Genomic DNA, 13,725 nt, shown 5'->3' with positions numbered 1-13,725 from the left:
CAAAATTTTTTTTTCTCTCTCTCTAAAAAAATTTTTTTTTTTTAATTTTTTTATTCTCACCTCTCTAAACTCCGGCGAAGGGGTTTCCCTTCGCCGGAGTTTAGAGAGAGAGATAGGAGAGAATAAAATAAAAAATTTTTTTTAATTTTTTTTTAGAGAGAGAGAAAAAATTTGAAGGTCGCCGACCGACGACCCATGCCGGAAAAGATGATGAAGTGGCGTGACTTGGCAGAGAGAGAAAATATGATGGAGGAGAGAGAGTGTCGGTGTTATAACAGAAGGGGACCATATGGGTATTTTTTGTAAAGTAGGGGGTCAGGCGGGAAGCTGGTCACAAAGTTGGGGGCCATTAGGGAAATAACCCAAAAAAAAAAAATCAAATAAACCTTAATTTTGGTTGGGACTTGGGAGTGGACACCATAAAATTCAAACATTTAATTTTTCCGAAGGCCCCCCCCCCTCTATACCAACTAGAGCCCCCCTATAGACCGTGAAGTTTTTCCTTTCAAAAAACTAGAGAGAGAAAAAGAGAGACAGAAAGTTGGTTCATTTCTTTCGTTTATCTTCCGTTCTCTTCTTCTTTAAGGAAAAACCCCATATTTTTCAACCTTCCGCTGAGAACCACCGTCGACTGTTGATCCAGGATCCAGATCTCGTTTACATTTGATCGAAATTCTAGGTTTTCTTGGGTAGATCCATACGTCGTGACCTTGTTTTCAGTTCTTCTTGTGATATCTGTTAGATCGGACAAGCCATGGAAGCGATTGATGAACTAGTTAATCTTTCGGAATCGATGATTCAGGCATCTGCACTTCTCGCTGATGAAGATGTAGATGAATCCTCATCGAAGAAGCGTTCTTCCACTTTTCTCAACGTTGTCGCCCTTGGCAATGTCGTAAGTTCATCATATTTTCTCTATGAATTTTGTTTTTAATCGTTTTTTGACTGATCTGATCCGATTTATTATGCACTCCAAACTTGGAATCACTTCTATGAAAATTTGCTTCGTTATACTAGTGTTAGTTATTGTCTGACAAGCACTTGGTAGTAGTGAGGGCTTCGATCTGTTAATCAATTGCAGCTATGTATTTTTACTCAATTTCAGAAAATCTAGTGGTTTAAGTTGTTTCATATTGTTCACTTACAACAACTAGGTTGTTTTTCCAGACCATTTGATTGTGCTAACATGACCTCAGGAGATTTATTTAAGCTTATTCAAATTAAGTTTTCAACATCAAACATTACTACCATCTCCTTGTTTATTGATAAATTAGTCATGCAGATGGCTGACATTTCGGGAATTGGTCACACATAAAACTTAAATAACCAACAAAACGACATCTTTTTGTGGAGCTTAAACTTTTTCTTATAAATTGCTATTCCAGCTGAATAAGTGATGCTTGATCATGAATTATTTTAGTACCAAAAATCGTATATCCATTTCGATCATAATATGGATGCAACTCCGCTTGTGTATGGTGGTGTGTGTGTGTGTGTGTTGGGGGGGGGGGGGGGGGTCAAAGTGCTCAAGACCAACCATAACCTGAGGTCAAGCTTACACTCGCGAGTATGAGCTTCGCCCATCTTAAACTTGTACTCCTTGCATTTCCATTGTTATAGATTTTTTGTTTTTGTTTTGAAAAATCGACTACGATCTATGAAAGTCGTTCCAAGGCATTGATACATCATGAAGATGTGATAAGCACGATAACCGCCTAAGTTAACCTTATAATGAAAAAGGCTTAAATCCCAAAAACATGAAAGAGGCCTAAAGACCGACAAACTTATTACCTTATTTGTACCTTTTAATAACCCAAATTCAAGAACCATGGATTCCACCTCCTCTGGAAATCGAACCTGGGACCTCCAGGATTTTGGAGTTTATGTCAACACTTATCAACCACCTGGGCAACCAAGTTTTGACTGAATTTTTTCTTTTTATAATTAAGAAACATGTTTTTAGAAAAAGCCTTATGTAACAAGAGCTTATATCAAAATGGCAATAGTAAAGAAGGAATAATGGAAACATTCAAACAAGAAGAAAAGGAGGAAAAAATAAGTATAAGAGAAATGATTAATGTTGACAAGATAGTTGATGATGAAGTTTATGCAGCACTAAAAACATCGTTAAATTTCGAAATTTGTGTACGCCTTTTATACTTCAAGGCGTGCTCGTCAAGGCAACACTTCCATTTTTCAGAGCAAATGGCTTTGAGGCGCAAGCCGCGGAAGAACTTTTAGCTGTTTAGATTTGACTCTCATGGTGTAAGAAAAGTTTATCTGGAAGGAGATAAATCGTAAAGCGGTTTAGATGTTTCCAGGGTACTTCCTCGAAAGTTAGATTTAGCTAAGTAGGCCTGAAAACAATCTATTTTCTAATAATGTAATAAGTTCAACTATTGCAGTGGTTTGGCAAGTGTACTCGAATACAAAAGAGGCTTACACTTATCACTTATGAATATCAGTCTAGCTCTTCAGCTAAAACCAAGTAAACAATTAAACTGAGTAAAAACACATGTAGATGTTTTTTGAACAAGAGAATGAATCGTTTGACAATTGTAATAAATCTTAAAAACTCAACTCGAATAATTTAGGAGAAGAGATAGAAGTATAAAACTCTTAAATTTGGAACAAAAGTCAGCATAGTAGATTTTATCAATACGTAACCGTAGTAGGAGCTAATTCTATACAAGACTCGTTAACACTGGGATTCCAAAACTTGCTACCGAGGTTAGTAGGCATCTTCAGACTCTATACCATAGTAAAAGTGTAAAACTTTATAATAACATGCTATGATCTCCTAAAGACACCTAGCATCAACTAATAACACTAATAAAGTGTCGAAACTAATCCTAATCTAACTTGGTAGAGAGAACTATTTTATTGCAAGAATGGGAATGTTAATCTAATTACTAAAGGAACCTGATGAAGTAGGAGTTAGAAATAAACAGTAATAAAATTGCTAATGATTAAGAATACGAGCAAGAAAAAAATAGAGTGGAAGTCCCTTGGATGGATGACATCAGCTTGGGCTTAGAGTGCTTATAATGTATTTACAGACTACAATAACAGGACATATAACACTTCTAAAACTGTTAGGGGACTTGATTATTGAGAAGTGAGATATTCTGTAAAATGCTGCTTCACTAGCAGAAGGCTTACATGTGGTTCTCCACATGATATGGGGGATTTGTCGGGCAGTGGGTGGTATCAAATGAAAGATGCTTGAACCTGCAACAGTATAGAAGTATGATATTCAATGTTTTCAGAATATTTAGAACCAACTGCCACGATAAGACAAATCCATCTAAGCCAAAATTATGTAACGAGTAGCATCCAACAATAGTCTTTACGATTTACATCAGACTTATTGAGAAAGAATGGTATTGAGAAATCCAGTTTTTTTTTTTTTTTTTTTTTTTTTTTTTTTTTTTATCTTTTTTCTTTTATATCAACTACTTAACTACATCTTGTACTAAAAAGATAAAAAATTTCAGTACTATCATACAATGTTTTTTAGGATAGTTATATCTCTGATGTTATAAAACTTTTCTCCCCTTGTGTGTACAAACTCTTCAGGGAGCTGGTAAATCAGCAGCATTGAATAGTTTAATTGGACATCCGGTTCTTGTAAGTTGCATCAAAACTTTATTTTTCTTGATTTACAGTACATATAATGCCAATTTTTACTCAATGTAATTTATGTTTGCTTTGTTACTTCAGCCAACTGGTGAAAATGGTGCAACTCGAGCTCCCATTAGCATTGATTTACAAAGAGACAGTTCCCTCAGTACCAAATCAATTATATTACAAATTGATAATAAATCTCAACAGGTTTCTGCAAGTGAGTATCTCCATTCTTCACAAATTGTTGCCCTATCTTTAATTTCCGACACTGTAGCTACGTCATCAATTATTCATTGTCTCATGCTAGAAGGTCTAGTCAGTTTTGCATGTTTATGATTTGTGCCTTGATTGTTATCGCTTAATTCCTAAGATGCTATTTATTCTGTCGTTTTGGTGTCGTGTGCAGACCTCATTTTTGTTTTGTTTTGGAAATGTGGTAGGTGCTCTCCGGCATTCTTTACAGGACAGGCTTAGCAAAGGTGCCTCTAGCAAGGGCCGGATGGATGAAATATATCTAAAATTGCGCACTAGTACAGGTTGGTCCATGATATCTTCAATTTTCTGGACTGAGTTGAAATGTTTTTTTCACAATAGTATGATAATGTAATTAGGGAAGCATTTATGATCAATTCCATGAAATCAACCTAAAAGGGGTCCGTATTTTTTAAATCGAGACCACTCTATATAGGGACCAGCTTCAATTTTATGGTGGTGTTTCTGTTTCCCCAGTTCCTAACAGCAGTATTTGTATATAAAATCGTGTTGAGTATTGTTCTGAGAATTTGAGCGAAAAGTGGTCAGGCTGGTCAGCTCGTAAAACAAATGTCAAATCTGTGTATTTAACTCGCTAATTTTATTCATGGAAGTCAATGAAAGTTCTTTTAGACATTCCATGTAATGTCTATGCCCTATGGTACCTGGTGTTTTATTTAGTTATTTACTATTATAATTATTAGTGATATTATCGCTCAAACTTTTCACTTTTATTTTTGAGCTGTTTGGCAACAATTCAGACTTTATACTGTGGTAGTAAAGTAGAAATACTTGTTATGCTATGTTTTAAAATAATTGATGTCATTGCCTTGAGCCAATTTTTTTCCTCTTTCTTTTCGTATTTTACGCATCAAGGTGCTCCTAGAGGCACCACCTCACATTGTGAGAGCAAACCACCTTGAGGCATAAAAACGTATTTTAAAACCGTGCCTAAGACTAGCTGGTCTTGGTGGGACGTGTGCAGGAATATATCTTCTAAATGAGGGTGTTAATTGATAATTGCTCTTAGTCGTTGTGCTTTCTTCCTGTCTGTCTCCTTTGTCTTAGTTTTGTTCATTTTATCATAGGTGCTTTTTCCCTTTAGCTAATGTAAAATTATCATTTTCAATAATGTGTGCAAAGTAATGGAAAATGATTTTGCGAAGGAGATAGTATCCACTTTCAAACCCACAAAAGGCATAGATAGCTATACACAGTTTCGTGATCGTCGCGAGTTTTAACTTTTAAAGAATTGAAAACACTCCTAATTGCATTGTTTTTTGCATGAACTTTTTGAGAAGTGATTGCTGATATTACGTGAAGGCCATGTTTTAAAACTCGGTAGATGCATACGCCTCGTTGCGGCCTCAAGGCGTATGCATTTACAGAGAAAGACAAAACTTGCAAACATTGTTTAATTTTATGCAACATAAGTGGTAACAGCATTTTGTATTTCTTGTTTCTTAAACAGTCAAGTCTTTATATTATTATATAGCAAACTGAAAAAGGCTATATTATATTATCTTTGAACATAAATGCGGTACCATTTATTCTTCTAGAAGTATTAGTGTACGCCTTTTACGCATCAAGGCATACGTCTAAAGGAGGAGCTTTGCTCCTCGGAGCAAACTGCCTTGAGGCAGAAATAACAATTCTTGATAGTCCTGCTAGCACAATATGGTCTCCTCTCCAAGTTCCTACTAACACAATCTTGTTTAAGCAGCTCCTCCTTTGAAATTGATTGATTTACCTGGACTGGACCAAAGGATTATGGATGATGCAACAGTAAGTATCTGCTAGCCTCTTTCCTTGTTTCAGTTTAGTGTTATATTTGTTTCTGATTTGGTCTGTGTCAGCCAGTTATTACAATCCATAAATGGATAAGCTGGTTAAAAAAATATTACTTTAACTAATATCAACGCTCAGGTTGGTGACTATGCTGGACACAATGATGCAATACTGCTAGTTGTAGTACCTGCTGCCCAGGTTTCCGAGATTTCTTCTTCACGAGCTCTTAGATTAACTAAAGAATTCGATGCAGATGGTATGTCTTAATTAAAGACTCTCTTCTTTTGTACCTTCTGCAAGTATCTGCTCCGAAGGGTCGTTTTTTTTATTCCTTTTATAACATCTATTGTGATTATTTAGTAAGTTAGCTATTTCTGTTGATTTAAGGTACTCGAACTGTTGGTGTCATCAGCAAAATAGATCAAGCAGCAAATGATCCAAAGACCCTCGCTGCAGTTCAGGCTCTGCTATTGAACCAGGGACCACGAAATACGTCTGACATATCATGGGTGGCTTTGATTGGACAGTCTGTAGCTATCGCCTCTGCACAGTCTGGGTCAGTTGGCTCAGAGAATTCACTTGAAACTGCTTGGCGAGCCGAGACTGAAAGTCTGAAATCTATACTGACGAGTGCACCGCAGAGCAAACTTGGCAGAATTGCTTTAGTAGAAACACTTGCTGGTCAAATCCGCAACCGTATGAAAATCAGACTTCCGAATCTCCTCTCTGGGTACTTTGCTTTGCCATTATATTAATTGTGTGTGCTAAGTAACACATGAATTATAAGATATGAGTATAATTGTATAGCAAGCTATTTCATCCTCGTCGGGTCTTCTTACACTTACTAGTCAGACTATTTCTGTATGTCATGAATCTCTCAATTGCTTTGAATTTTTGCAGCATTCTGGAAAAATTAGAAATAATACATTAAAAGTGCCAAGGACCCCACTCATGCTAAGAGAAGCTGAAGTGTCTTTTCAAAACGGGGTAGATATTATCAAATTTAGACGGAGAAACTTAGAGGGAAACTGAGTCTTTTTTTTTCTAACAACAAAACTCTTCTAAATATTATGATAAATTAAAAAGATTTGAAAATGGATATGTGAGCCCTGCTTTGCAGCGCAAGTCCTACTTTAGCTGATAGACGCTCAAAGAGTTTCGTGTTACTTCAGTTAACGACTTTTATGTTACCAAATCATTTATAGTCTATTTATGGCAGTATGGTTGTTTTTATGCAATTAAACTGAAGTGACACGAGTTACGCAATCTCATGTCTGTCAGATATATGGCACATGCTGGCTATTTGATAATCTGCTTACGATGTCGTTGTTAAACAACTCTGCAGTCTGCAAGGGAAGTCTCAAGTAGTTGGGGATGAGTTAGTGAGGCTTGGCGAACAGATGGTAGAAAGTGCTGAAGGTACACGATCTTTAGCTTTGGAGCTTTGCCGTGAATTTGAGGATAGATTTCTCCAACATATTGCTACTGGTGAGGTGAGTTATCCTTTCACGGGAGGCACCTTTACTGCTCATGTTGATATCAATTATATTGTATACCATTTCCATAGAAGTGCGCATATTTATAAAGATAATTTAGGTTAAAATATATGTATATATATGTTACATTTACAAATATATTAACAATAAGGTTTAACAGTCCTGGAATATTCACAATGTCGCATGCATTTTAACAGCCACCACCTTGGTTTAAATATAGTGGTCTACCAGAACTTTGTTATAATAAACTGTTCTTTGCAGGGTGGTGGTTGGAAAGTCGTCGCTAGTTTCGAGGGGAACTTTCCTAACAGGATCAAGCAACTACCTTTGGATCGACATTTTGACATCAACAATGTTAAAAGGGTATCTTCTGTCTTCTCTATTTTTCACTTTCTTGTTGTCACTATTTCTTAAATTGTCACTCCCCTCTTTTACTTCCGTTGACATTTTTATACTGCAACAGATTGTGCTTGAGGCTGATGGTTATCAACCATATCTTATATCCCCAGAGAAAGGTTTGAGATCCTTAATAAAAGGTGTTCTTGAACTGGCAAAAGAACCATCACGTCTTTGTGTGGATGAGGTAAAATCTATATATTACCATTATACCATATAGCAGGGTTAATCTATTTGGTTAATAATGTAGTACTACTTTAGTGGTTGTTTTTATTACACTATGTATGCTGGTTTTGTGTTGTCTTTTGGATTCGTACTTAGAGTTTCTATCTCTATTTTGGGCATTGATGTCCTCCTGGGATTTATCAAGCTTAGTAATAGGTTAAGCTCATTGGAGTTGAACCTGACAGTCACAGCCTGTAATGTTGTTAAAACATGCTTTTCTGCACATCTAGTTTGTCCTTTTTCTTACTGCTTGTGTTAGTGTAATCAATTTTTTGGTGATCAATGAAACAGGTGCACCGTGTATTGGTAGATATAGTGTCTGCCGCTGCAAACTCTACACCTGGTCTTGGAAGATATCCCCCTTTTAAGAGAGAGGTAATTGCGCTCTGTATTTGATGAGCTCATCAACTTCATATATTTTTGGAGATTGACTTTCACATATTTCTAACATGACATTCTGTATGCAATGATGATGCGGAATTGGTTCTTAATACTAGGTAGTGGCAATTGCAACTACTGCATTGGAAGGTTTTAAGAATGAAGCCAAGAAGATGGTGGTGGCACTAGTAGATATGGAACGTGCTTTTGTCCCTCCTCAACATTTCATCCGTTTAGTGCAGAGGAGGTATGTTCAATTTGGAATTATTTTCTCTCTAAGGCTCATAATTTATAATAACTTGATTCTCAAATGTATATTTAATTTATGAGAACTCGTATCTGGAAATTTATGGATGCACCTAAAAGTTTCCTTCTAAACCAAGTTCCTGTATGTAAGCCTGTAGCAAATTGTCAGTTGATTATGAAATATGCAGGTCGAATAAATGTATATGAGCAGATAAAGTTATTCTTAATTTAGCTGATGACGAAGAGGAGCAACTATTTTAGACCATAGGCTGAGTACGATCGCCTTATGTCATTAAGTTCTTCTGAAGGAAAAAAGTATGTACATTAAATGGAAGGGTAAATTCAGACGGAAAAGAACAGGGAGACAGAGGGGGGGGGGGGGGGGGATCATTATTGAGATGCGTCCAACGGCTATTAGGGTTTGTTACGAAAAGTTATTTCTTGTTTTCCCAGATTTGTTTATTTTCAAACTTTCTTATTTGATTTTTCCAGGATGGAAAGACAGCGCAGAGAAGAAGAACTAAAGAACCGGCCGTCCAAAAAAGGCTCTGATGCAGAGCAATCAATGCTAAACAGAGTATGATGTCATGTTCTAGTGCTCTCTAGTTTATTACTAAAATGTCATTTTTGTTATAAATATTTCTTAGACAAGTATAATATTTTAATACAGGGTAGTTGTCTATTAAATTACAATCAGGAGTCCTAATTTGCTTTGTCTATCTTAGTTCACATACACAAGCTGGAACATGAATATGATAATTTAACTCGTGATAATAGCATATTTATTATCGTCGTATTGACATTTGCCAAATGCTCATTTTTAGGCAACAAGTCCTCAAACTGGAGGGAGCCTAAAATCAATGAAAGACAAGTCTGGTCAGCCAGAGAAAGATGAAAAGGAAGGATCAGCTCTGAAGACTGCTGGACCTGATGGAGAAATAACAGCAGGTTTGCATAAGAGCTGTTTCAGCATCCATTGTGTTTCTTTACTTGTATGAAGTAGAGAGCACTGTCTTCCTCCCTTTCCCGATATATGCACTTTATTGGATTGTATGTGGAAAAGGATGTTAGGTCGACACGGAAAGGATGCGATAAATATTCTTTTCTCATATGATTCTTACACTGTAAATCAACCTGAAAACGGCAGATCTTTCTAGAACTGTGACCCCGAAGGAGTTAGAAAATTAACCAGTAAATAGATTACCCCTAACCATTAAACTTCAACCATCTTTTGATTTATATCACGTTGGGAATAAGACTTTTAGAACAAGCTGTCGTTTTGTTAATTGAATGTCCATGGGTTCATGGTCCCTTGGAATGGAGACAGGCAATTGGCTATCTATTCAAATTAGTCAGGTCAGCCAATCGTGTCCTTTCTGAGTCTTCATTTTGTTAATCGGATAATTCCTCTTAGATGAGTTCACACACACGGTAGGTTAAAACCTAGATGAGATATGCTGTACCACGTTCTACTGAGTTACTGTGCTATTAGCTCACCATTTCTTTTAAGTATCTTTTGTTTTCTTATTTTTTACTTTAGAAGCTTCAGAGAATCTGCTGTTTTTTGTAATATTTTGATCTCATTGTGAGGAGAGTAACCTTCTCTGAACATCAGCTTAGAATTGTCTCATGGAGAGCCCCACGTCATATATATTGGAATGAAGCAATTAGTCTGCTTGAAACTGATAGCGAGACGGTCTATGTTGGACATACATAAGGCTCAGCTCAAATTGCTAAAAAATAGATTCTCTCCGGAGGAAGTGACGTTTATTCCTAATAAATTGAATAAAAACAAAAGAAATGACTAAACAAGTGAACATAACTAAAGCTGAAAACTGGTAGAAGTTGGTAGATTCATGCTGGGGCCCATCTATATCGCAAATCATGCTGGGGTCGGACATCCTTCCCAAAAAACTCAGCTATTAGGATTGTCTATACATGGGCTCCACTGTTGTATCGTGGTGTCAACATTAGGTGGTATCATATTGTTAAAGTTTAGTTGAGAGTATTCACGTTATCTCACCAAGTTTTCTACAGGATTTCTTTCGAAAAAGAGTGGAAAAACTAATGGCTGGAGTAGGCGATGGTTTGTTTTAAATGAAAAAAATGGAAAGGTTGGTTTTCATTTTTGAGGTGTTTTAGATCAGCTTATTTAATGTTGTAACATGCAGTATGTTATTACTTTCAGCTCATGGAACCTCTGTTTCTCAGATGATTGACATTGATCTAATCTTGCAGCTAGGATACACTAAAAAGCAAGAGGAAAGACATTTCCGGGGGGTCATCACTTTGGAGGTATGAAGCCAATGTTTTTAGGCAGCTTTTTGTTACTGTTTATCTAGTTTCGAATTAATAGTTAAATTCAGCATTATATCTGTTGAATTGCTTAGTCTCTTGAAGTTTTAAGTTGTTCAGTAAGTCGAACATTTCTAAAGGGGATATGTTATTTTCTTCTCTTTTTTCCATGATCCCCTATTTCTTTTCGTGAAAAGCTGAAGACTACCAAACTTTCATATCAAGTGTGAAGGGACACAGCAAAAGACTAAAAGATCAAAAATATCTGCAAGTGGAAGAGTACCTGGGTTAGATGCTAAATTGTGTTGCCTATTTTGTTTTTAGCCATGTCACATGTGATGTGTTCATTGGGGAGTTGGGTGACAAGTGCTAGGTCGTAAGAATACGAGCTAGTAGAAATTCAGTATGGAATAGTTTCACCCCTTCCTAGATGTTTTTGTGTGATAATTAATATGTTCCTTTCATCATGATTATCGTTCTGGGGACCATGTGATAGAATGATGTACTGATATTGCAGTTGCTGTTTGTTATAGCACTCGGTTTGTAACTCAATGAGGATGAATATTGTAAATGGGTTAAAATGTTGCAGGAATGTCAGATAGAGGAGGTTTCAGAGGAAGAAGAACCTCCATCGAAAAGTTCAAAGGATAAGAAATCCAACGGACCAGATAAAGGATCAAATCTTATTTTCAAGATCACTAGCAAGGTTCCCTACAAGACAGTTCTTAAAGGTTCATTATTACACTTCCATATCTTACTGCTTTTTCGATAGCGATTCTTTCCTCGTATATCCTTTTCTGTGAAGTCGAATGGACTACAGCCCACCTTTGATTACCTTCCAATTTGCAGCTCACAGCGTCGTTGTATTGAAGGCTGAGAGCATGGCGGATAAAATTGAATGGATGAACAAGATAGGAAATGCTACTTCTAAAGGAGGTCCAGTGAAGGGGTCATTTACTAATGAAGCCGGTGGTCCCATTCGACAGAGTTTTTCAGATGGTTCTTTAGTGAGTTTGGACAAACTTTATCTACAAATATAAAAATGATATTTGTATCATTAAATATACATATCATCGTTAATGCCTGAACTTACATAATATTTACAGGATACAATGGCTAGAAAACCTGCAGATCCTGAGGAGGAACTCAGATGGATGTCTCAAGAAGTGCGTGGTTATGTTGAAGCAGTTTTGAACAGTCTCGCAGCTAATGTTCCCAAAGTAAGACTTGATTCTCATTGTCATGTACCTCCATTTGATCCACAACTAATGAGTATGATTGTTGAACATCTCACTAGTTGGATTCTGTGGTTCTGCTCACTCACCGTCAAATGGGAAGCAGACTCTTAACGAGGGTTCCTCCGCCAACGTCTTATATAATCTTCTTTTGGTTTTTGTAGGCGGTGGTTCTATGCCAGGTTGAGAAAGCAAAGGAAGACATGCTAACTCAGTTATATAGCTCCATCAGGTTCTAATCGATGTTGATTTACATAGTCTTATTTAACATTGTTTTGTCCTTTTAAACATTCTCAATTGAAGAAAATTTATTTGTCTTTTTCTCATGGTTAGTTCTCAAAGCATGGCAAAAACCGAAGAGCTTCTGCAAGAGGACCAGAATGTGAAACGTAGGAGGGAACGCTATCAGAAACAATCTGATCTCTTATCGAAACTCACGAGACAACTTAGTACCCATGACAATCGAGCGGCGGCTGCATCTAGCTGGTCTAATGGTAGCAGTGGAGCAGGTAATGTGCCTCACTCTATTAGATCAAATTTCCATTTTTTCTATCTAGTTTTGTCATCCTGGTGAAATACCAAACCATCATCTCCGGCTCTTCCGTGAAACAGTCGCTAGGCCCATTTTTATTCGCTTATAACATTGTTGACTATTTAAAATCCGAATGACTAAGTCAGAAATTTCCCATCATTTTCTTCTAAAAGTATATTTTAAATATTCAATATTGATCTTGAGCTTCTTAATGGATAATTTAAAATGGTTTGTATTACAGAGAGTAGCCCGAGGACTAGCATCCCATCAGGAGATGATTGGAGATCAGCTTTTGATGCTGCATCAAATGGGGACAATAACGCATATGGGAGATCAAACTCCAATGGCCACAGTCGGCATTACAGTGACCCTGCACAAAATGGTGATGCAAACTCAGGATCAAACTCTAGTAGTCGCCGTACTCCAAACCGATTGCCACCAGCACCACCATCTGGATCTTCTGGATACCGATACTAGAATAGTTTACCAGTTTGACATACTATCATATAATTCTTGTCCCCAAGTGTTTGTGATATATAGGGGAATCTCTGCTCTATATCCATATTCATGAATTCAAGTGAGAATCTGTCATAGCAGCGGAAGACTACGAGGAAAGAGGCGATCTGTGTATATAAATGATTTGCAGTTCAACACCTGCACTTGAAATCCATTTACGGTAACTCTTCCTCTCCTTTGATATCCCAACATATACTGTCTTTGATTTCTTATCCTTTTCATATTAGTGGGTTGCCCCATTTTGGATTCTTACAGGTGTATTTGTTTTGAATTTATCTTGTTCCGTAGTAATATTTTGTAGCTCTTACTCTTTCCCTTTTTTCATTTTCGATTCTTTCAATTTTTTGGTCCCTTTCGCTTAGGTTATTATTGTGTTATTTGTCTAAGAAGTGTTCACATATTGACAGTTTACACGATCTACTGGTTTGACGATTCCACACAAATCTTATATATTGTGGTGATCTAGAATTTCAATAATTTTTATTTTTATGGCTAGTGAATTTCTAGTTTGCAGATTTGTATCAATTATAGAATGACCGGGTAAAAGTTGTTTCATATTATTAGTTTTATGTCTTCTGTTCAATTTGTGCTCATTATATGGAGCTACTAATCTCAAGTTGTACCTTGTCCTATAAGTTACTCTAATGGACGGGTTAGTGAATTAATAAGGTTCAACATGAGCTTTCTTATGCTCCAAAAATCTTCGAGCAGTACAGATTGATTGTACAAGTACTTGAAT

The 13,725-nt window shown here is 36.6% G+C and overlaps 1 protein-coding gene across 2 annotated transcripts; it reads left to right on the top strand.

Moving 5' to 3' along the window:
* The first annotated feature begins 359 nt into the window (after positions 1-359).
* LOC147567155 (dynamin-2A-like) lies at positions 360-13,463 on the top strand. Of its 2 annotated transcripts, XR_015230710.1 has the most exons (23): positions 360-895; positions 3,580-3,630; positions 3,724-3,844; positions 4,068-4,163; positions 5,603-5,664; positions 5,806-5,923; positions 6,055-6,397; positions 7,013-7,160; positions 7,425-7,526; positions 7,627-7,746; positions 8,076-8,159; positions 8,282-8,409; positions 8,901-8,985; positions 9,233-9,356; positions 10,446-10,522; positions 10,647-10,703; positions 11,293-11,434; positions 11,553-11,710; positions 11,810-11,923; positions 12,103-12,170; positions 12,272-12,447; positions 12,712-13,146; positions 13,394-13,463. XR_015230710.1 is itself a non-coding variant. In XM_086653785.1 (22 exons), exons 1-22 carry the CDS (start codon positions 755-757, stop codon positions 12,945-12,947), a joined length of 2,751 nt encoding a protein of 916 aa, XP_086509911.1. In that variant the 5' UTR covers positions 360-754; the 3' UTR covers positions 12,948-13,463. The 2 variants fall into 2 exon arrangements, 1 of the variants encoding a protein (XP_086509911.1); XM_086653785.1 differs by having other exon boundaries at positions 12,712-13,463.
* Positions 13,464-13,725: the final 262 nt, after the last annotated feature.

Source organism: Eschscholzia californica, unplaced genomic scaffold (assembly GCF_041429995.1).
Source record: "Eschscholzia californica isolate CP2 unplaced genomic scaffold, dmEscCali1.0.p SCAF_1, whole genome shotgun sequence".
NCBI lineage: Eukaryota > Viridiplantae > Streptophyta > Magnoliopsida > Ranunculales > Papaveraceae > Eschscholzia > Eschscholzia californica.
The sequence above is the reverse complement of the archived record's forward strand: the minus strand, read 5'-3'. Positions and strand labels throughout refer to the sequence as shown.

Excerpts from the sequence above, each read along its gene's own strand:
- LOC147567155 (XM_086653785.1), top strand. The coding sequence starts at position 755 with ATGGAAGCGATTGATGAACTAGTTAATCTTTCGGAATCGATGATTCAG. Across the intron at positions 7,747-8,075 it reads CACGTCTTTGTGTGGATGAG|GTGCACCGTGTATTGGTAGA; the intron begins GTAAAATCTATA and ends TCAATGAAACAG. Across the intron at positions 9,357-10,445 it reads TGATGGAGAAATAACAGCAG|GATTTCTTTCGAAAAAGAGT; the intron begins GTTTGCATAAGA and ends AGTTTTCTACAG.